At 48.0% G+C, this 23,792-nt stretch overlaps 1 protein-coding gene across 1 annotated transcript in view; it reads left to right on the forward strand.

Moving 5' to 3' along the window:
* PPM1H (protein phosphatase, Mg2+/Mn2+ dependent 1H) overlaps positions 1-23,792 on the forward strand; it is a 234,503-nt gene that overhangs the window by 150,213 nt on the left and 60,498 nt on the right. The window contains exons 5-6 of the mRNA XM_024576478.4: positions 5,716-5,800; positions 23,105-23,223. Of these exons, the coding sequence (XP_024432246.1) occupies positions 5,716-5,800; positions 23,105-23,223 (204 nt within the window). The remainder of the gene's footprint in view (positions 1-5,715; positions 5,801-23,104; positions 23,224-23,792) is intronic.

Consider the following 23,792-nt stretch of genomic DNA (forward strand, 5'->3'; position numbering starts at 1 on the left):
AATGTTTGGGGTGGGGGTGCAGAGAGAGCATGTAAGAAACTGTTTATATCTTTGCTTCACCTCCTCTTCTCCCGTCTGTGCAGTTGACTCATGAAAACACATTCAACCTCATCATTCATCATATTACAACTAATGCCCCATCCATTATATTGGACAAGATATTAAATAAACCGTATGCATTCCAGTCTCCGTCTCTGTGAACGAAAGGCTAGCTTTAAGTTTGGGGAATATATTTAGGAAGCATCCTCTCTGCATGATAAAGAGTACCGGGTAGGGGAGGCAGTTGCCAATTGATTACATTGGCCCAATCCCTAGTAACTTCCTTCCTTAATCTCTGGCCAAACTCTGAGTAGGTAACATTGTGTCATTCAGTTTCCGACCAGAGTCATATCCACAGTCTAGACCTGAGGCCCCCAAAGGAAGGTCAGGGCATGTGCCTAACTCTCCTTGACTCTCATTGCTGCCACAGCTGGCTGGGTTTTTTAAGTTTTTCCTTAGGAAAAACATTTCATAAAATAATGAAGTAGAAGATACGAGGTATACAGGATCCTCTCATGACAGAATGGAGTGTGAAAGTCATTTCCCTGCATGATTGGTGGTTTGGTACCAGCTTTGTCAACCTTCACATGCACTCCGTTCCCTTTGAAACCCCTTCCCTCCTACTGCCCTGCTCCAGCTTGGAGACCGGCACCCTGGCAAATTGACCCCAAGACCTGCAGATGAAAGAGAGATAGATCAAAAGGAAGCCAGGAACCACAGAGGAAGAAGCATCATGACTTAGGGACTTGAAAGTTTGGCTGCCAAAAATGCTGCCTGCTTTAATCCACGGATGTCTCATAAAGGAAGAGCTTGATAGTTCAAACAGGAGTGGAGAACGTTCTGTACACAGATGGATTTGGATATAATGATCTATTTTAAAAAGTCATTTGCTCGGGTTATCCCAGCAGTGAATGTTGGAATTGAATGCTGATACCTCCTTGTGTGTGAATTTGAAATTGAAAAACAGAGTAAGCCTAGAGGTAGGTGGTCGCTGCCTGGGCTGGTGCTCCCTTGCTGCCCACTAAGGCCATGGACCCTGCCTCGTTTCCCCTTATTTTTCGAGTCACTTTTTAGAGATGACTTGGCCAGAACAACATCGTTTTAGGTCCATTGTTTTTTTTTTTTGTAAAATCAGTGAAAAGGCATTATAGGTTTTTGAGGGCTCAGACTGTATACAGTTAGACAGTCAAAGGTAATAATGTTGCCACTAAGAAGAGTTTTTGTTCAGGGTTTTGCTCTGGATAAATCTGTTCATCCACACAAGTCAAGTTCACTCTTCATTCATTGAGTCACTTATCCATCAGCAAATAGGTGTTGTGTGTCTGCCGCAGACCTGGCACTGAGCGCTGGACATGCAGAGACAATGACTTAGCCTCTGCCTGGGAAAGCTCCTTGGGTGGTTAGCCAGCACCGTGAGGACTGGTAAGAGCTGGGCGTATGACATCATGCAGTGGGTCACAGAGAAGGAGCGTTGAAGGCAAACCAGGAAGGCAGCCTCCTGGGCTGTTTCTCAGGGAGGGATAGGTTGGCCAGAAGAAGGGAGAGGTAGAAGTGTAAGGAGTAGCCAGAGTGAGGCAAAAACCAGACAGTGAAGAAAATCAGAAATTCTGGGAAGCCATCAAGGGGCATTAGGGGATATGACACGTTGAGAGTAATGCTTCAAAATACCTTGGTGACCGTGTAGATCACAGGCCAGAGGGTGGACCTGGGAGCATGGAGAACAGTGGAGAGTTTCCGAGTCATGTAGACAAGATCTACTGGGGAGTAGAAATCAAGGAAAGGGAAAGGTTCACACGCTGTTGAGAAGGTAAAAATCTTCGGTACTGGTGCCTATTTGGCTTTGTAGGGCGAGGAACATGAGAGGTCTGAAATGGCTCCCTGGTCGGGGGTGGGGGGGCAACCAGCGGAAAGTGAAGTAGTGTTGTTCCCTGAAACAGGGGACGTTGGCAGGACAGATCGGGGGTGTGGTGGGGGTAGGATCTTAAGTCTGAAGCATGCTAAATCTGAGATGCCGATGAGTGTCTGAGAGGGGATATCTGTTGGCAGGTGGCTGTTCCGGGCTGGAGCGCAGCAGAGATGTGTGGGCTGGAGAGGATGTTTGGAATCATCGGCAAATGTAGTTGTTGAAGCCATTTACTTACTAGCGTAAATAGTAGGGGCATGCAGTCAGAGTCGGCCTCGGGTGTGCAGCCCACGCGGTCGTGCAGGCCTCGCTCTCAGAAGGGCCCTGCAACTGCTTTAATGTTTTGCAGGTAGCAGCTTACAATTCTCATTAGCGAGAGATGCTGCATTTTTATTTTGCGCTGGGCCCTGGAGGTTGAGTAGCCGGTCCTGCTTACAACGGCCTGGCCCTGTGTCTAGCGGCCGGGCTACAGTGTTGAGCAAGACGGACCGAGTTCTTGCCCTAGGAGTTAGCCAGCTAGTGTGGGAGGCGGACAGTAAGCCATCAAGAACACAATGTGGCGGCTCTATGTTAGAAGTACCAGAGTAAGGGGGCATGGAGGAGAGACCTCTGAACCTAATCCTAGGGGTTAAGGAGTTGGGAAACGAGATAGCCCCGGGAGAGGGGCTAGAGAGACAGCAGTGGCCTGTAGAGAAGCCTGACACAGGGAGTGTCCTTGGGGGTAGGCAGGAAACCAGGGGAACGAGTGTCCGTGACGCCAGGATTGGGACAGGTGGTCACATGCTGCCAGGGAGTCTGTGGTCATGGGAATGTGGTCGTGCCCAGCGGATATAGCAACTGAGAGGCCATTTGATGACTCGTGAGAGCAGTTGGGTAAACAGAGCGGTAAGAATGAACTTACCTCTGAGGGATCCATGGCAGGTGGGGAGATAGAGACCCTGAATGTACGTCATCATTTATAAACCTTGACTTAGAGGAAAGAAAAAAAAACAGCCTTTGAAAGTGGGTTCTGGATTAGGAGAGTATCATTTGTTTGGTTTTGGTTTGGTTTTGTTTGGTTTGGTTTTAATCACAAAGTGCTTTGAGCATGGTGTTGAACTGTGGGCGGAGAGAGAGTTGGGAATAGGTGCCGTAGGGAAGAGTCTGAGGAGGGAAGTGATGGATGGATTCGCTTCGGCCAGGAAGAGAAGAGGGAAAGATAGCCAGGGGAGCAGGTGCATTTTTGAGTGAGGCACCTCATGACTCTGTGAAGTTGGACCCACTTTACTTGTGTAAGTGAACGGCTGCTGCCTCAGTTCTCTCTTTTTGCCTCAAATTCAAGGAAGAGTTTATCCTAAGTTGTCTCATCTGCTCCTCCATTTAATAAATACTCATCAGGCTTATGCTGTGTGACAGGCACAGTGCCAAGCATTTGGAGTAGAAGAATACACGGGATAAACCAGGGCCTGGACCTCCTGAGAAGGAGGTCCTGGAGGAGAAGCTTCTGGGCCCTGGCTGGGCCTGGCGTGTTGGCTCCTCCCCGAGCCACACCTACGACTCTGCCTTCCTCCTGGGTTTCTGACCTCCTATCTAGCCTTCCTATCTTCCTTATTCTGTTATCATTTACTTCCTTCCTGGAAATCCACCTTTCCTAGTTGGAGCCTGGAAGCTGGAATTCAGGGGCCATGTAGAGAAAGGGAAGAGAAAGAGTTAAGACTAGCTTTAGGTAAAAGTTTGAAACAGAAGATTGCCTTTGGCATTTATGACTTAATGACTTCTGCTCTCCTTCCCCAGGTGTTCAGGACCCTTCTTGCTACTTTAAGAGTAGGCCCTAACCTAGACCTTCAGGTTCCTCCCTCCTGTGTCGAAGGCCCTACTCCCTTACTGTAGCTATTCTCAACTGATGACCAGGACGTCAATGAACTTACACTGAATGTGTATGGTGGATGCCACCTTTGAGGGGGATTGCCTTTTACAAGCGGCTCTAGGTTTACAGAAGGGAGTCTTTAATTTGTCCTGGTTGTGGCTACATACGAAAAGAAGTGACACAAATACCAAAGCAGGAGCCATCCTCTTTGTAGAATCAGCTCCCTTAAATGTTTCCATTTTCACAGCTTCCACCATTTTTCTCCAAGACCCAAAATTCTCTAAAGTCCCCAAGTCTTTTGTTGTCATCTCCACCCTTGCCTGCCTTCCCCCTCCCACACACCACCACTAGATGCTATGGCAAGCAGCAAGTGGGCATAGGTGGTAAGTGGTTGAGGGGGGTAGGTTGTGACAGCTTCGGCCACTTGTAGGGACTGTTTCTATGTCAGGGACCGCCTCTGCAGCGGGAGGCAGCCATGCCGGGGGCTTCTTGGTGCAAAGAATGCAACCTTTCCTAGAGGCAGCGGGGCATCGCCCAGAGCTGAGCTCATCACAGGCACTTCCATGTTTGTGGGTCTTCATAGACAAGTGTGTCGGGTCTCAGGTGCTGCCTGGTAACAGGGAGCTTTAGATTAGAACAGAATGCAATTCCCCAGGCCACTTCCATGTGTCATAGAAATGGCAACCCTCCACCAGTAATCAATAGCTGGGAAGTGGCTGTCAGGAACCACTTTGGAACGAGGTCTGAGCACAGGAGGCCCCGCCGGGAATAGGCCTCGGAAAGGTTACTCCACGGTTATTGATCCTGCAGCCTCTCCTTTAGATGTCTGCTTTGGGGGACTGTGTTCTCTCAAAAGTCCTTGAGTCAGCAGTAGCTTTTAGGTACATTTTTGGGAGTGTGTGAATTTCCTGAGCTTTCAGATGAGGTGAGAGTGGATTTTCCTAGACCCAGGCTGTCACCCTAGAAACTCAGGGCCTTGGTCATGTATCCTCAGGTTCTGAGGAGCTTGAATTGTCTGGGGACCTTACTACAATCCCGATTCTGATGCAGTAAGTCCAGGGAGGAACCTGAGAGTCTGCATTTCTAACAAGTTTCAAGGTGAGGCCAGTGCTCCTGGCTCACAGACGCTGAGTAACAAGGATCTAGAGCTGTACTGTCGACTGCATTAAACACCAGCCACTTCTGACTGTTTGAACATAAAGCTAAATTAATTAAGATGAAATAAAATAGAAAATTCCATTTCTTGGCTGGCCTGATTGCAACTCAAATGCTCCATACCCACACATGGTTGCCATGTGCGATTGCATAGGTTAAAACATTCCATGATCACAGAAAGTTCTAGTGGAGCCCTGGCTGGTATAGCTCAGTGGACTGAGTGCGGGCCTGTGAACCAAAGGGTTGCTGGTTCAATTCACAGTCAGGACACATGCCTGGGTTGCAGGCCAGGTCCCTAGTGGGGGGCACGCAAGAGGCAACCACACATTGATGTTTCTCTCCTTCTCTTTCTCCCTCCTTTCCCCTCTCTAAAAATAAATAAATAAATAAATCTCTCTTTTAAAAAAAAAGAAAGTTCTATTGGAAAACAGTGGTCTAGAGTGACCCTCTGTTTCATCCTTCATTTATTCGTCCATTTATTCGCTGAAAATCTGTGACGTGGCAAGTAGTATGCCTTGAGCTGAGCATTAATGCACAGGTCCAGGGATCGGGGAGAGTACATGTAAGCTCCCTAGATTGTGATGTATTTAAAGTACAGGTACCTGGGATGTGGTGGGGACCTGGAGTTGGTAGCAGGGAACTTCGCTGTGCAAGGTGGAGGAGAAAGTACCACCTGGGCACTTCATTTGTGTTCTTGGTCAGGCCGCGGCGTTAACACAGAATTGAGGCACCTGTGAGATCAGCTGCTGACAGTGCGTTTTCACCCTTTCAGGGCCATAATCATCAGAAATGGAGAAATCATCCCCATGTCTTCGGAATTCACCCCCGAGACCGAGCGCCAGCGACTTCAGTACCTGGTAAGAGTCACGTAGGTTTGGCAGAGCGCCCCGGCGTCAGGGCCGGCGTTGGGACTGTTTCGGAGGAATGTGTTACTGCTGACACGGGAGCAGGCCCACAGCAGTCAAACGGCATATGGTATGAACGCCCCCACACACCTTCTGGATCACACATCCTGGCTCCGTGTGTGATGCTGCACCCCACCTCCGTGAATTTATTATGGTGGCTGATCTTCTCCCATCTGTGGCCGGTCGCAGCCACGGCATGCTCTGTTTCTTTTCATGGTTTGGAACGCACGATGTGAAATGCGGTGTTGAAGAATGCAGACTCCTTCTTCCTTAGCTGGCCTTGCCACTCACGGTAATTTAAATGGAGGGGCTTGGTCTGAATCACATCTCGAGAAGGATGGCAGCGCCGAGATCCCGCTGACACGCCACTTACTTCATGCTCCCATGTGAGGTCTCTTTGGGAGATGCAGGTGTCAGAAAATCTGTTTCTACGCCGAAAATAAATTCTTCATGTAGATCACTGTCGTTGGGGTAAAGTCATAGGAGGGCTGTAGGGGGCTGTTTGGTTTTTCAGGCCTTGAGAATTTTTGCTTTGCTCAAAGAGTTGAGTAGTTGAGTTTTCTGGAAAACAGAACAAGACGCCCCTGCCCTGAGATGACGGGGGCGGGGCATTAGCGTTAGACCCCCAGTTCAGTGACTTGGCTCATCCTCCCGCATCCTTTGGGGGGGCATCTCTGGGGACTAACTGTGTGAACAGTTCTGTGGATGAAACCTTTTCTTGGCAGCGGGCTTTCTTTTTAGACAGCGTAGCTAAAGCAGTGACCCTCTGCTCTTGGGACAGATTGATCCCGGCTCCACAGAGAGGACTTTGTTCCCGTGTCTGAATGTCAGCATGTGTCAACGGTCAGGATCTGATTACTCGGGTCAGTTTAGACACTTTCCCTCAGTTTCCTCATCTGTCTTTTTGTTTGTTTTACTCAGGAACCAGCTGCGTTGCTTTGGGTAGTTAGCTGGTACATAAAAGAGCAGGAATCCAGGACCAGTGTGAAAACATTTCTTCACTCCTTTACTCTGGTAAAGGTTAGAACTCTGGTTTTCTAACCTTCCTGTTGTTGTTTTCAAGCAGGTGCACCTGAAGCTGCTCCTAGGTGCCCAGACTTTCTTTCTTTCAATTTTATTTTATTTTTCATTTTAGAGAGAAGGGGAGGGAGGGAGAGAGAGAGAGAAACATCAGTGTGAGAAGAGAAACACTGATCAGTTGCCTTGCACACAGATTGGGGACCGAACCTGCAACCTAGGCAGGCATGTGCTGTGACTGGGAATTGAACCGGCAACCTTTCCGTTTGCGGTTAACACCCAAACAACTGGGCCACACTGGCCAGGGCTAGGAGTCCAGGCTTGAGAGCGCGTCATTTTCTTTGGCAGTCAGGGCAGAAGGAAGGGATACTGTAGCATCCATGGAAGGTCTTCATTGTGGTCCCAGCTCTGTTACTTTCCAGCTGGGTAGCTTTGTGAGAGTCTCTTAACATTTTCAGACCTCGGTTTGTCACTTACAAACTGGAGAACTAGATTAGAGGGTCACCAAGGGCCTTAGATCTGCCAGGGTGTCTTCCAAGTAGAGCTCATCACAGCAGCCCCCTTGCCACCTGTGTGGTATTCTCCAGTCACAGCCCTCCTCACTTCCCTGCCTAAGAACCTTTGGCTTCCCCAGTGCACAGAATGGAATGCAGGCCACACTCGGCCGACCCAGAAACGCGGGCCCCTCCCACCTTTCCGGCGTGGGTGCGCTGCCGCCCCTGCCGACACCACCACCACGTATCCCAGGCAGCAGCCACGGACAACGGTCTTCATTTACAGGACACTGCGATCTCTCCAGCCTCCGTGCCTTGGGAAGTATGCTCTGCCTGGATGACCCCTTTGCTCATCTCTGCCAGGAAAACTCCTCCTCATCCTTTGAGACCCCAAAGTAAATGTCACTTCTCCAGGAAGAGGCCCCTGACCTTCCCAGGGGGTCAGTCCCCAGGGCTCACACAGCACTGTGTAGAGACCTTCAGCATACGGTATTGTACTGCTTGTTCCAACCTCAGTCTCCCCATACAGACTGAGTTCTGGAGGGCAGGCCCCTTACTTAGTCACCTCTGTTGCCAGAGGAGGTAGTGAAGGGGGGTCTGTTGAGTGACTGAGAGGATGAACCAGTGTTCAGGCTGACGTCTGGATCATCACCCCTCCGCCTTCCCCAGAGACCCTCACAGTGGGCACCAGTCCTTTGCCTCCCTGCCTCGATGGCACCCTGTCTTCACCACCTCCTTGCCCCTTAGTGGAAACTATCTCCTCTTTTCTTGCTGGAGGCAGTGGGTAATCAAGGTTCACCTTTTCTTATTTTGAAACAATTCCACATTTTTATGTTACCAGAATGGAACACGAAGCTCACAATGTTGACTTTTGAGGTGGGGTGGGAATGCTGGCATTTGTCAGGTTCCGAATACCATTTGTTCGTTTTGAGATGTTTGGAATAAGATGTGTGCAGCTTCAGATACCAGCTCTGTTATGTGACTGTGTCTGCGGTTTCAACAGGGCCCTTTACTGATCCCCGCTCCATCGTCATCGGCAGTGGGTATGGTACCTCAGAAGGCAGGTGCAGAGTTCTGTTGCAGCACCTCGAGTTCGCGTGGTTATTGTTTGATGAATCACGGTCTTGCCACTTCGAATCCTACTGGCCCACAAAGCACAGTAATATTTTTCTCCTTGTTTTTACTAAGTGATCACTCTTGCCCTGATTGGCATGGCTCACTTGGTTAAGCGTCATCCCGCAAAGCGAAAGATTGTCGGTTCGATTCCCAGTCAGGGCACATGCCTGGGTTGCGGGCCGGGTCCCTGGTTGGGGTGCATGCAAGAGGCAGCCAACCGATGTCTCTCTCACACATCGATGTTTTTCTCCCTCTCTTTCTCCCTCCCTTCCCCTCTCTCTAAAAATAAATAAATACAATTGTGGAAAAATCATTCCTAATGTTCCTAAGATCAATGTGTATTTTGTGTCACTCTTGAACAATCAGTGTGGATACTGTTAATCCGCAGAACCGAGTCTAATGTCTGAGTTTCTAGAAGGTAATAACACTGTCCCCATTCTTTGTAATCCTTACTCCTCAATAATGTTAATTTCTCTGTGACTAAAACTTTTCTCCCCAGACGACAGGAGTGTGAATGAACAGCACATAAACTATCCTGGTTGTCGAACTTCCTGTTTTGTTAGGAGCCTAAGAACATACGCTGTGAAATGGACAAATCCAGTGACAACAGTCACGTGGCCGAAGACGCAAATCCCTGGGAAGTATTTGAATCAGAGGATTTATGGCATAACATAACCTCGTGGCAAAATCTTAATGCTTAAATCTTAAGTATTAAGATTTAAGAATTAGGACTTTTTAGGGTAAAATCTTGAAAATAATTCCAGTTGGAAGGAAACAGAAGTGTGAGGTGGACTTCTCCCAGCCCAGCCCCAGCTTCGGGCTCTGTGGCCTTAAGCCCCTCACACGGTATCTCTGAGTCTCCTCGCTCCCGAGTGACATGTTAGGAGTACTTCCCTGGAGACACTCATTACATGTTCCAAAGTTGAAATGCGATGTAATCCTATGGTAATAGAAAATACAGTATATATCCTATAATTTTGAGTGCATCTCATTTTACCAACTCATTTTTTTTTTAAATAGTTTTCCTGAACTAATTGTGAAACCATTTAGTGTGAGGATAGTTATATCCTTTTTTAAAAAAACTATTTTTTGAAGATTTTATTTATTTAGCTGTAGAGAGAGGGGAAGGCAGGGTGAAAGAGAGGGAGAGAAACATCAACATGTGGTTTGTGTGGTTGCCTCTTGCACACACTTCCCCCCCTCCCCTGCCCCACCCCTGGTGGGGACCTGGCTAACAACCCAGGCATGGGCCCTGACTGGGAATCAAACCCGTGACCCCTTGGTTCTCAGGCTGGCATTCAGTCTGCTGAGCCACACCAGCCAGGGCGGATAGTTGTATCATTTATGTGATTTAAACAAGTTAGTACATAGCTGGGAAGTTAACAATGTATTCTTCATTCTGAGGTCAAATTAAATTTTATTTTTAAGATGCGAGAAGAAACATTTATGACAGAATTATTAAAACTTCCAGGTCCTTCACGACTTGATTTGAGCAGCTGTCTGCAGTCCCAGGACTGTTAGACTTGTAGAAACAGTTAATGGTTTCCTTGGAGGTAGGCAGGGTGGAGAGCCCTTTTACACGAGCTATTTTGATCTGTGTGGAAGAGGAATGTTCTTGGTATGCACAGTCTGGATTTGGGGGGATTATAGAACTAGAAGCAGATTACAAGATGATGGATGTGGCAGGCACATTAATTTTGTTTGGTCTTGCATCCTGACCTCAGAGGGCCTTGCCTGCAGCTCTCGGGGTAACGTGAACTTTGTTCCGTAGGTTCTGGGGCAGGGTGATTAATCAAGCCGGCTTGTGGGTTTGACGTATTCACACAGAATGTGGCAGGTGTGTGATGAAGGGGTCGGGGGCTATGACTTCTGCCCTCGCAGCTAGGGAGATAATGACGCTCCTATAGTCATGAATAAGTCTTGCTTTTCTGTCGCTGTTTTTTTTTTTTCATGTTTCCAGAGTAATTGAAATAAAACATTTAAGGGGTCTACCAAACTAGACAGAATGTTTTGATGGAGTCAAGGCCCAGATGGGAGGGAAAGCGATCTGGGCTGTGAGCATTTCTCAGTGGAGGTTTCTGCTGTGGCCTCTAGGAAGTCACCCCCACTTTTGCTCTTTCGGTGACAGCCAGAAATGGGTCTCCGCCAGGGGTACCCCTCTAGCTGGTAGATGTGAGCGTGACGGCTTCCCTTCCATTCTGCTAGACATATTTTAAACTCTGATTACATTAAGATGTGCTGGTATCATCAGACCTTCCAATAATGTACTTCTGTCCTTGTAGAGAAGCCAACTCTGCAGCTGGTTTTCATCAAGGGTGAAACACAGAAGAGAGAACAGTGGGTTTCCAATGCACGTGGGAGACACACGAGTGCAACATTATCTGAGACCATTTCTTAACGGTGTCCTTGGAACTGCCCCCAGCCTCCCACACTGGGTCTTGCTCTGCTTGCCTGTCGTTTCCCTGGTGCTGGGCTTGGAAAGTTTTAAGAGTTATCTTCCAGAGAATATATTCCTCAAGCCTGAACTTGCTTTTAAGACAGAAGGCTATAATTGGGAGGGTGAAGTATGCTAGTGAGTAAAAGTGACTGACCAGCTGCCTTGACATCTCCCTTAACCTTGAGAGCAGGTTGTTAAGTCTGAGAGACTGCGCTAGTCACGGGGAAGCAACTTCACCACCACGCTGCGTCGCCTGGTGACTGAGTCATGGAAAAACTGACCCTAACCCCGCCTAACACCCCCTTTGCAAAATTGTGTGTGAGTTTCACAATGTCTAATTAAAAAGTGGCAGGCTGAAGTGGTTAATGTTTTTCATATTTACTGTAGACTCCATCGATCCCAGGTGCCACAAAGAAGCCAGGACAGTTGTAGAGCGCTCAGCTGGCCCTGCCCAGGGATTCAGAGGCAGAGCTTCTATGTGGCTGCCCTGGGAGCACTGCCTGGCTTCAGGGGAGACTCGAAAGACCTCAGCCCTCATCACTGAACCTCACCACTTCCAGATCCTTGATTTTGACAATGAATGTCAATGGATGCTTAGTTTATTCCAGGTTGGGTGGAGTGAGACTTGATGTTGAGGCATCAGAAACCTACTCTACAGAGCTACGAAAATGGATTCCATACAGCTGAACAAAATAATCATGAGAATGCATCCCTAAATTTTCTTTTTTTTTAAAAAAAATTGATCTTTCTGCACAGTTGGTACATATATACAATGTTTAGACTCCCTAAAGCCCCCTGTCCCCGCCACCCAACATGCTGAATCAAAAGTTGGGCCCGTTCGCCAGAACCATCTGTCCACGGGGTCCCTTCAGAATGGGTCTTGGTGTAAAGAAAGCAAGATAATACCATGCAGCCTTTAAATATATTAAATTAAATATGCCTTCAGAGAGGCACGGTGGATTCACTGGGTCTTACTAGGGCAACACGTAGCTGTCCATAAAATATGTGCTGTGTTCCAGATGCTTCCTCTGAAATAGGGTAATTCGAGGACCCTCACAGGGTTGGTATGAGAATTAATGAGGTAGTATTTGTAATGTGCTCACCATAGTGCCTAGGTCAGAGGCAAAGTAAAGTCTCTTCGTTTTCAAATCTGATTACACAGGAAGAACTCTTTCATGGCCCTCCTGCCGTCGGGATTACTTCTGTGGCCCTTTATAAAATTTCTAAGTTCTGTTAGCCTACACAGAGAGATTGAAGAAATGGAGGCGTATTCTTTCTTGCTGGTGTGAGCTGTTCTCTCTTCAATGAATGCCTTTCCTCAGGATTTTACTTAGGAAGAGAAAGCGTTAGGCAAATGAATATGGAAACCTTATATGTTTTATGTAAACGAATAGTTTTTACCCGCTATTCTATACATTAAACTGCTGTAGAGTTGACAGATCTAGCAATCTTGTTTAATATATCCATTTGCATACCAGTTTCCATGTGGCTTCTTTATCATAAGTTATAAATTTTACAATTTTGAAGTTGTTTTAGGGGCAGGCTACTTCCCTCTGGTTGATCAGCACAGTCCCGTGTGAAATTTAAACGTGAACCTTTCTCGACATCCACATAACCAGACGGGATTTCATCAGTATTCACTTCTATCCTAGCTTATATGCACAAGCTCAGTTCTTGTTGCTCTGAGGTTTTTAAGGACGAATTAGGACTGAGAGAATTCTTTAGGAGGGACTTCAGCCCGTGCACATGTAGATATTGGCCGTTTCCATTTTTCCTTCACTTTTTTAACCCAAACCCAAATGCCCTGTGTCTGCCCTATAAACCAGGCAGTCAGCCCCGGCCCTGGAGGGCTGTCTCCTTTGGCCAGCAGCGGTTGCCCGCGGTTTGGCTGCCGTTATTCATTTCATTGCATTTGCGACCTTATCATGATAAATCATCTTGAAATGGAAGGCTTCCAGTCCTCCTCTCATATAATTTGAGGAGGTTTTTTCCCCTCCTTCAGGGCAAGGAAGGGGATAAATTACTCAGTTTTTTAAAAGATTTGTGTTGAACACTGAAAACCTTCATTTTGATAACTTCCTTTCAAATGTCGAGCGATCTGAACATTTGAAAAATTAATGCAGATAAAAGTTTTCTAGTTAGAGGACTTTACAGATTATTTCCTGTGATGGAATCTGCTTTCTCATTTAACACATGAGTCTTTTTACTTTCTATTTTCTGCTGATGGGAGTGGAAATTAGAAAAACTATTTTGCAAAAGGGTTTGGCAGTCAGTCCTGAAGCTGAGTAGTTCCACTTTTAGGGATACACTTCATCGAGGTGTGTATACACGTTCACCGAGAGACTAGGGTGAGCATACAGCACCATCTGTAATAGACTGAACAGGAACTGTCTACCTGCCTCCGAGGGTAGGACGGGTAAACAAACACAGCTGAGTCACTGGATGGAATGCCGTGCAGCCTGGGGAGTGAGCGGAGGAAACTACACACAATGGCGTGGATGAATCTCACGGGCTTCCAGCGAAGGGGTCTGCCGATAGGATTCCATAGAGACGGGCAAAACCAATCTGGAAGTTAGGGTAGTGCTCCCCTTTGGGGCCGGAGCAGTGATTGGATGGTATCCTGACCACAAGGTGCTGGTAATGTTCTGTTTCTTGACCTGGATGCCAGTTACGAAGGTATATTCAATTTGTGAAAACTCATCAACCTATATACTGTGATACAAGCACTTTACTGTGTGTGTTTATACACACACACACACACACACACATTTTTTTTCATTGAAAAGTTTTTATAAAAAGTACTTCCACTTTATTTAACTGTAACTATCCTTTGCAGCAGAGGCCCTCCTTGGTTTCCTGCAGGAGCCCAAGGTGAAGTGGCAGGACAGGTTCCTCAGGAAGCCACACTCCAGCTGCATCTCTCCCACACTGTTTTCTCCTAGGAGCAGCTCCCACAACCCTCCACACGCTTCCTTGCCTTGCTGTTGCTGTACTCACCCCAGAACTCTTGCCTAACCAGCTTCCAAGATCCTTGTCAGATTACTCCCCACTCTTTGTGCCTTAGTCCCTGGGGATATCTCCATTTCTCTATGTAAGCCTTCCTCAGGTGAGTGAGCTCTGACCAGAGGGGTCCCTTCCTTCCCTTCCCTTCCCTTCCCTTCCCTTCCCTTCCCTTCCCTTCCCTTCCCTTCCCTTCCCTTCCCTTCCCTTCCCTTCCCTTCCCTTCCCTTCCCTTCCCTTCCCTTCCCTTCCCTTCCCTTCCCTTCCCTTCCCTTCCCTTCCCTTCCCTTCCCTTCCCTTCCCTTCCCTTCCCTTCCCTTCCCTTCCCTTCCCTTCCCTTCCCTTCCCTTCCCTTCCCTTCCCTTCCCTTCCCTTCCCTTCCCTTCCCTTCCCTTCCCTTCCCTTCCCTTCCCTTCCCTTCCCTTCCCTTCCCTTCCCTTCCCTTCCCTTCCCTTCCCTTCCCTTCCCTTCCCTTCCCTTCCCTTCCCTTCCCTTCCCTTCCCTTCCCTTCCCTTCCCTTCCCTTCCCTTCCCTTCCCTTCCCTTCCCTTCCCTTCCCTTCCCTTCCCTTCCCTTCCCTTCCCTTCCCTTCCCTTCCCTTCCCTTCCCTTCCCTTCCCTTCCCTTCCCTTCCCTTCCCTTCCCTTCCCTTCCCTTCCCTTCCCTTCCCTTCCCTTCCCTTCCCTTCCCTTCCCTTCCCTTCCCTTCCCTTCCCTTCCCTTCCCTTCCCTTCCCTTCCCTTCCCTTCCCTTCCCTTCCCTTCCCTTCCCTTCCCTTCCCTTCCCTTCCCTTCCCTTCCCTTCCCTTCCCTTCCCTTCCCTTCCCTTCCCTTCCCTTCCCTTCCCTTCCCTTCCCTTCCCTTCCCTTCCCTTCCCTTCCCTTCCCTTCCCTTCCCTTCCCTTCCCTTCCCTTCCCTTCCCTTCCCTTCCCTTCCCTTCCCTTCCCTTCCCTTCCCTTCCCTTCCCTTCCCTTCCCTTCCCTTCCCTTCCCTTCCCTTCCCTTCCCTTCCCTTCCCTTCCCTTCCCTTCCCTTCCCTTCCCTTCCCTTCCCTTCCCTTCCCTTCCCTTCCCTTCCCTTCCCTTCCCTTCCCTTCCCTTCCCTTCCCTTCCCTTCCCTTCCCTTCCCTTCCCTTCCCTTCCCTTCCCTTCCCTTCCCTTCCCTTCCCTTCCCTTCCCTTCCCTTCCCTTCCCTTCCCTTCCCTTCCCTTCCCTTCCCTTCCCTTCCCTTCCCTTCCCTTCCCTTCCCTTCCCTTCCCTTCCCTTCCCTTCCCTTCCCTTCCCTTCCCTTCCCTTCCCTTCCCTTCCCTTCCCTTCCCTTCCCTTCCCTTCCCTTCCCTTCCCTTCCCTTCCCTTCCCTTCCCTTCCCTTCCCTTCCCTTCCCTTCCCTTCCCTTCCCTTCCCTTCCCTTCCCTTCCCTTCCCTTCCCTTCCCTTCCCTTCCCTTCCCTTCCCTTCCCTTCCCTTCCCTTCCCTTCCCTTCCCTTCCCTTCCCTTCCCTTCCCTTCCCTTCCCTTCCCTTCCCTTCCCTTCCCTTCCCTTCCCTTCCCTTCCCTTCCCTTCCCTTCCCTTCCCTTCCCTTCCCTTCCCTTCCTTCTCTTTCTTTATTTCCTCCCAAAGACATTTTTTCATTGTTTTAGAAAGGAAGGGGGTGGATAGAGAGAGAAAAGAAACATTGATTGGTTGCCTTTGTGTACGTGCCCCAACTGGGGATCGAACCCACAACTTGGGTATGTGCTCTGATTTAGGTATCAAACCCATGACCTTTTAGTCTGTGGAATGATGCTCCAACCAACCAAGCCACACTGGGCAGGGCTTCTTTTCTTATTCTTTGAATTCATAGCCCATGGTACCTTGCATATACAAGAGCTCGTGTTAGTTGCACAAATTCCTTTGGTTAGATACCGCAAACCTGGGATAGTCTCCTTTTGGCTTACACCACCCACTGGCAAGCTGACAACAAGGCAGCAGAAAAAAATTCATTAAAAGGAGGAAGCATTTTATGTTCTCAGCAGGTAATTTTGAGTAAACTCAGGACCCATCTTCTCAGTGTTCACAGGAAGCCTGGTGCTCAATCTCCTCTCATAACTTTTACATACATATCACTCTCTGGGGTCTGGGTTCCTGCTTCCACTCCCTTTTTCTCCCTGCCTTCCAAGGTGCTCCAAGCTCTTCCCCAGCCCAGGAGGGTGGAGCTCAGGTCCATGTACTCCAGAGCCAACAGACCTGGCTTAAGGTTTCTCACCCACTTTGCTCTAGTGCGAGGCTTCCTGGAAGGTTCCAAAAGGTGTCTCTTCTTCCAGCTTGTTCCCCTCCTGTTCTACCTCAACCCCTCTGCAACACGGAGACTCTCAGTAGGATGAGGATGGGATGGTCTTTTTTCTTCCCAGTGTGGTGTTCACCCCTCTCCCCTTCCCATGAAGCTAGTTTATGCCCAGGACTGGAGAGGAGAGTGGTCAGAAAAAGACGTGCAGCCCTCCTACCCCATTTCTGGTGTCTGGCCACTTCTTGGCACAAAAGGGTACTCTAGCATCCTTTCCTGAAGAGATGTTCCTTCTTCTTGTCACTGGCCAGAAGGAACCACGTCTGGAAGTTTGTTCTCATTAGCTGCCCAGACACTAAGTGACAAGGATATGTCCTCCGTTTGGCAGCCCTGTGTTCTCTAGAACCGGAAGGGGACCTGCCTTTGGCGTCGCCAGGGCAGTGGTGACCAAGCTGCCTCGCCAGGTGCTATTTGTGGCACACACATGAACGCAGGTGCACCTCGCCCCACCCCACCCCTGTCCTCTCAGAAGCATTCTGTTACGTGTCCTTGAGGGGAAGTCTCGAAGTTTATGGTAGAAATGGAGGTACAAAAAGCGGTCTATTTTTTTCGCATGAGGCATGCCAGCACACTTTAAATTAGATTTTATTACAAACTGTGTTTCTAGGTTGGTAGTCGGCATGCTTATTAGTAGAGAAGAGAAATACATTATTTAGATATTCTTAGAAATAACATTTAGAAATAATATTATTTAGATATTCTTAGGGTCATGGACTATTACGGGAATTTTAAGTGCTGTGACGGTGCCCACCCGTACACATGCGGTTTTCCAGGAAGGAATCTATCAAATTATAAAATGTTAGCTAAATCCAAAATATGGTAATGTGTGTCTAAGCTTATTTTTATGTGCCATGGACCCTAGTTTTAACTTTTTGAAAAGACTGAAAGCCATATTGTATTGTTTTATAGAGTTTAAATAATCACCAAACGCAGTTGTGTAAAGCAGGTCAGAATGTTCTCTGTTCATTCTTTCAGGAAATATTTATTTAGAGCCTTTACTGCATTAGGTGCTTTGCCAGGCACGAGAGTGTAGCTGTTTTAAAAATAACAAACATATTTAAGTATAGCTGATATTAACTTACATCACCATGCAGATATTTCTAACATATATCCAAATAGCATCATCAAAGAATAGTATCATCAAAGAATAAAATATATCCAACGTATCAGGTAAATAAGGGGTGTTTAGGAGAGTGTCCAGAGATTTTACTTGCTCCCGTCTTGGACTTTCATCCTGTTAAGGCCCACGTTCTTCACAGGCGGCAACGTCCCTATGAAATGTGCATGGGGAAGGCGCCGTGGGCACATGTACATACTGATGGGCCGCCCAGGCTTGAGCAGTGGAGTGAAACATGCCAAAATTGTCCATGAATCTCACAAGATTGGAGTCGGGGATTCACTAGGTTTTATGACTGAAAGGAACCTAACAAACTCCTGCTTCCACATTTTCAGACTCTGAACTGTGAATAGGTTGCCTACATTGAGTTAGAGGTAGAATCACCTTCAACCTTCAAGATTCCACAGTAATGACTTGAGCGATGCCTCCCATGGGGCGGACCCGCACTAATGAACTAACACTAACCAGTCACATCCCTCGATGCTGGGCAGGCCCCTGAGAAGAACTTTCTGAGTCCCCAGGTGGTCAAGCCTCTCTGCTTCTGAGAGCAGATGCCTCTGTGCTGGCCTGGTGGGGAGCAGTGGGCCCTGGTCGGGCCTTCCCGTTGACTTGAGCATCCCCTGAGGTGATTGGAATAAGAAGCAGCAGTGGAGTTCTTCTCAACAATTCTCTAAAACCTAGTTTAAACACTGGGTTTTCAAAAAAAAAAAATTTTTTTTTTACTTTTTTTAAGCAAAGGTGATTCTATTCAATGGTAGAAATATTCTACCATTTTGTGTAGTCATAGCATTTTGACGAGTTTGAGAGCTGTGCATGTATCATCCCTGTTCGCATGTTGAAGCCCTGACCCCTGATGTGCTGAATTTGGAGACAGGGCCTTTACAGAAGTAATGAGGTTAAATGAGGTCGTGAGAGGGGGCCCTGATCTGGTAAGATCAGCGCCCTGGTGAGGGGAGAGACTAGAGAGCTCGATGTCTCTCTCTTGAGAGCAGAGAGGGAAGACCTGTGAGGAGGCGGTGAGAAGCGGCAGGAAGAGAGCCCTCACCAGGGAGCCAATCTGCTGGCACCTTGACCTTGGGCTTCCAAGTCTCCAGAACTGTGAGATATAAGTTTTGTTGTTTAAACCCTTCATTATTTTGACATAACAACTGACTAGGACCATTTGTGTAAACTTTCGTAAGTATTGCACAAAAAGGTAGACTAATGAGCAGAAGTGCCCTTGCCTTTTTGCAAACCAGCATGTGCATCCCGTTATATTTTAGCATCTCCCTTTTCATTAATCAACCACCTATCTTCTCGACTTGTACTTAGCTCTTGAGTTGTTTTTTTATCTTCAACACCGACGACTCCCTCATGTCGGACAAATGCAACAGTCACGAGTGTGGAAAGTGCTGGTAAGAAGGAGGCCTGCGATTAGGGTGTGGATGGTGATTTTTAAAAAGGGTAAAATAGGTCAGGGGTGCACGTGGAATACGCAGATTCTGTGACGGGCCACGACTGTGACAGAAAATGTATCGTGCGGCATGTGAAATGCGCGATGGCAATCAGCAAGATCAGAAGAGAAACGACTGTAACGCCAGAGAAAAATCGAAGGGGGTGACGTCAGCACTAATGGGGGCTGAACGTTGGAGTATTTCTTGAGAGCTAAGATGCCTTTTTTTCTCTTGACATATCCGAGGCTGGGATATTTTACAGTCGATTGCTGCTGTCGGCCAGATGGCAGGCATGACGTGGATGTCATCTCCTGGGCATGTTTGAACATCAAAAGAGCGGCATCAAACTTGTGGGGTGGGAGTCCAGCAGCTCAGAAGAAAACCCCGCAGTTAAACACGAAGCACTCTTTGAACCTTTTTGCATCCAAGTAGCTGTGCGCAGGCAGGGCTCGGGAGGTGTAGAGGAGACTGTAGAGGAGACTCGGTCCGTCACATTCCCGCGGTGCGAGTCACAAGGAAGCTGACTTGAGATCTTTGCAAAGCTGATTTAAGAACTTCACACCCCTGGCTTTTGAGGCTTGTCATTCTTCTGTAGATTATTTAAGACATGCTGCATCACCAGTGCTCCCACGGAACACAGGCCACTATTGTGTGGAAAAGGGCGCACATGAATGGCTCAGACTTGACAACTGATGAGAGCCGATGGATTCTAAATGCGAAACAGGTTTGGAATCCTTAGCCAACATACTTCGCTTGTGTATTCCTTTTTAAGTACACGTGATAATGGTAGATAATAAAGGCTTGTCTAATCTAAAGGAGCTCTTTCAAAGAGAATAAAATAAAAATTTAGTAAGAAAGCATTGTACATAGTTTAATTGGCAGACTTTTTTCCCCTCAGAGGTTAATAAAACCATGGCATGGCTCATAAAGGGCGTCCAGATTGATGAAGTACAGTGGCCTTTTGTTGTCATGGGGGAAGCAGGCCGTTTGTTGAAGCCCTGAAAGGCTCTGCATGTGAAGGGGCTACAGATGTCACAGTATTAAGGCCCCTTTGGGCCTGTTCATCCTTGGAGGGAGAGGTGAGGTGGCCGCTGCAGACAGCAAAGCCACTAAGGAGCTCCCAGACAACCTGCAGCCAACACCTGCCTCAGCAGGTCTTCTGCTATAGCTGCTTGTGCAAATGCGCCTGCGTGTGAGGGCCCCCGGATGAAGCACGGCAAAGGGCCCTGTCATTCTCCAGTTGGGAGGCAAACAAGCATCCGGAACTCTGCACATTTACTCCTCTTTGTCACTGGGCTTCGAGAAATGTCCTTGGGAATGACCTTCGTGTCCTAACGTGTTTCTTAACAATACATGTGTGTCATGCATCTGTGTTTACACACACACATGCTCATTTACATACCGTCGTCCTCAGTGCCTGTGAGGGACCAGTTCTAGGACCCCACAGATGCTCCCTGGTCCTTACACAAGACAACGTAGGGCAACAGTACAGTCAGCGTCCGTGCACAGAGAGCTGTGTGTGCATGCCACGGTGCACAGGAGCTCTCACGCTCTCACTCACACTCACATGTTGTTTGATCACCTGCTCTTACAGATGGTCCCCTCTTTCCGTGTCACTCCATAGTCCTACAGCATCATTGTAGACGGCAGCACAGAATTCTCTTGTATGGATTTACACTAGTTTGTTTAATCACTCACATTATTACGTGATTTCTTCTAGTTACTTGTCATAAAACAATACGAGGAACAGCTTTGTGGCCAAGCTGTGTGCAGCTCTGTACTGTTGTTAAGCTGGACCCACACGGTGCCTCTGTGATTCAGACTCTGTGTGGTCCCAGGAGCAACAAGATCGCAGGCCTCTGGTTGCCCCCGTAGTATTTTTTGAAAATGGGTCTATGGGTAGGTTACAGGACCAATGTGATGGTTAGGATGGGGGCATGGGCATGATATTAAGCTCAGGCTTTAGAGCCACCCAGTCCTGGCTGAGAACCTTGGGCTAGGTGTCTTAACCTCTCCGGGCCTAGTTTCCTTGTTGGTCCGGTGAGTCTGTGGCACATGCTTTGTAGGATTGCTGGGGCAGTAATATTAGGCACATCAAATGTCTGGTACGTAGTAACCCCTAAGCCAGTGCTAGTCCAGCGTGGGAGGGCGGGGGTGAGACAGAAACTCCATGTTGATACAGTCCTGAAGTTCTGTGAGGCGATAGAAGGTACATAATAGATGCTACCCTTTTTTTTTTTTTTCAATTCTCACCCAAGGACTTGTTCCCATTGATTTTTAGAGAGAGAGAGACAGAGAGAGACAGAGAGAGACAGACATTGATTGGTTGTCTCCCATATATGCCCCAACCAGGGATCTAACCCACAACCCAAGCATGTGCCCTGACCAGGAATCGAACCTGCAACCTTTTGGTGTACAGGGCAATGCTCCAACTAACTGAGCCATGCGGCCAGGATGATGCTACTCTTTCTTGACTTTTTTATGCCTCTGTTCCTTAATTTTCATGGGTGGACCAAAATAGAGGAGAAAGAACAGGTAGAGGCCCTGTACGCACAGCTGGCTTCACGGGGTGTGGGGCTTGTACAGTTGCACAGGGCCCTGCACTTGGCTTAATGCTCTGCTGTCACTGTTAAAATTCTTAATTTGAACAGAGGCTCCATGTTTTCATTGTGCACTGGACCCCACAAATTGTGTGGCCAGAAAGGTTGTTGGGAGGGTGAAACGAGAACTCACAAAGCACTTAGCATAGTGTCCAGGATATGGTAGGACTCCATGGTTATTAAATGGATATAATCATTTTCTCTTATGAACAGAAACAACTAGGATAAGTGCATTACGGACATTATTAAAATAGATAAATATATAATTAACCCTATCATACAGATTAAGAAAAATAACTGAAGCCGAGAAGTTAAGTAACCCCCTAAAATCACACAGCTTATAAATTGTAAGTGCAGGGCTTGGATTCAAACCTAAGTCCCCCTCACCCAAAGCCCATGCCATCAACCTGCCCTGTTAAATATGAGTGCCCTTCCTTCCCTCCCTGTAAAACCCAGTGTCCGTGTCCCTGATCCCCGTCAGCAGCCAAGCCTCCTCCCTGGCAGAGGTTTCAGAGCCCCTCGGAGAGGGCCCAGAATCCCCAGCAGACCTGGACCCTGTTGGGGTTGCAGCAGCAGGCAGCAAGGGCAGTTCCCTTCTCACCCCCAGGCCGGGCCTCCGGGCACATCCCCACGCCTGCTCGGAATTGCTGGCTCTGAGTTCCTTTCTCCGGCCAATCTGACCAGCCTGGTGACAATGCAGCTAGCTTTCTTTTATTCCTGATACCTTAGCTTCTAAAGACTAACGCCCAACAAATACCCCCTAAACTACGGTGAGAATCAGTGGGAGATCTGCCGGTGTCAGGTCCTGGGAAAGAGGCTGTGGGAGGTGCCTACTTCCAGTGGACTGAGGACATGGCCATCTGTCCTGCGGCAGGGATCCCTCGCTTTCCTGCAGTGCCAGGCAGTGATTTGCTCTGCCCACTCTTTTCCCTGCCAAGAAGAGAAGAGTCATTTCACCATGATGCTACTACCGGGCATACTGCTTTGTATGGAGAAACTCAGGTTCGCTTATGGTGTGCAGCCTCTGAGCAGGGAAGTTAGCACGTGAGCATTTCATCTTTCGGGTAGCTGGAGCTGAATTTTGAACGTGACAATGAGACTGTTTGTTGTTTCAAAGCAATTCCCTAAGTGGCTGTTTGCTCAATACTTTTTGTTGTGTGAACAGGGATTTGGGGGAGGGGAAGAAGCCATCTGCTCTGGAAAAGTCTTCCAATTACATGATCAAATTACCGCAGAGCAAAATGGAGGGCGTCCAACAGAAAGTTCTGTCTGGTGTATCCATCCCCAGCCTGCACTCTCAGCCCATTGTGTCGACGTGGAGACTTGCAGGTTTCAAAGACAAGGCCGCGGTAACTAAGAGTGTGAGCAAGAGGACAGCAGAGAAAGCCAGGGTGAAGGGAGTCAGGAAAGGGAGACCATCTTGGATTTGAATGAAAAAGCTAACCTTAGGAGGAACTCAGTCTCTTTTCCTGAGGACTTTGTCAATACTTGCTTTTGATTGCAATTAATTTTTCATATTGAATGAAAAAGTGACCTCCCTCCATCAGTTAAGTGGGTGATTTTTATTTGCATTGAGTCTTAAATCTACTTCTTTTCCTTAACCCATGAGAAATTTGTTGTTGTTGATTTTGCAATATAGTCTGTCGCAATTTGCAAAACATCCTTGAGTCTTATTTTTTCTTCTAAATCTGTGTGTGGGGTTTTTTTTTTTTCTTTTTGCTATTAGGCATTCATGCAGCCTCACTTGCTGGGAAATGAATTCACACATTTGGAGTTTCCAAGGAGAGTGCAGAGAAAGGAACTTGGAAAGAAGATGCTCTACAGGGACTTTAATATGACAGGCTGGTAAGAACATGCCTCCCTCCGCCCTACTGCCAGGTGTGCGTGCAGGAAGTGTCACCCCCATGAGAAGCGATTACACAGTTTGGAGCAGGAGGTGTGCCGGCGGCCTGGGGGTGCGGTCCAGGGAAACGGGCGCCACCACCTCTGCTCTTTGCGCCTGGGCACACTTCTCAAGCACCAGGGGCTGGTTGCCTGTCTGCTTCTCTTTGGGGACACTAGAGCCCGCAGAGCGGACACGATTCCTCACTTTACACAGAGCAAGTGTTTGGGAGGATTTTAAAACACATTAAACTTGGTTTTTTAGGTCAGGGGCTTGAAGGGCTTGACCAGTGGTTTACTGGGCCTGGCTTGAACCCTAACTCTGACCTTCCTAAAGTCAGACCTGCATGAACTACTTCACCCCTGTGCACTCAGTTTTCCATGGATATAGTGAAAAAATATATACTCTTTGCAAGGCCCTTGTAAGGAAGGACTAGAAGTAGTGCGCTGTCCTCATTGTTTTATCACACTTAGAGTGAAATAAGACATCTTGGCAGGAGGCGTCTGACTCCCCAGACACACCTGTCTAAGCA

The sequence above is a fragment of the Desmodus rotundus genome, chromosome 3 (genome assembly GCF_022682495.2).
Source record: "Desmodus rotundus isolate HL8 chromosome 3, HLdesRot8A.1, whole genome shotgun sequence".
Taxonomy (NCBI): Eukaryota; Metazoa; Chordata; class Mammalia; order Chiroptera; family Phyllostomidae; genus Desmodus; species Desmodus rotundus.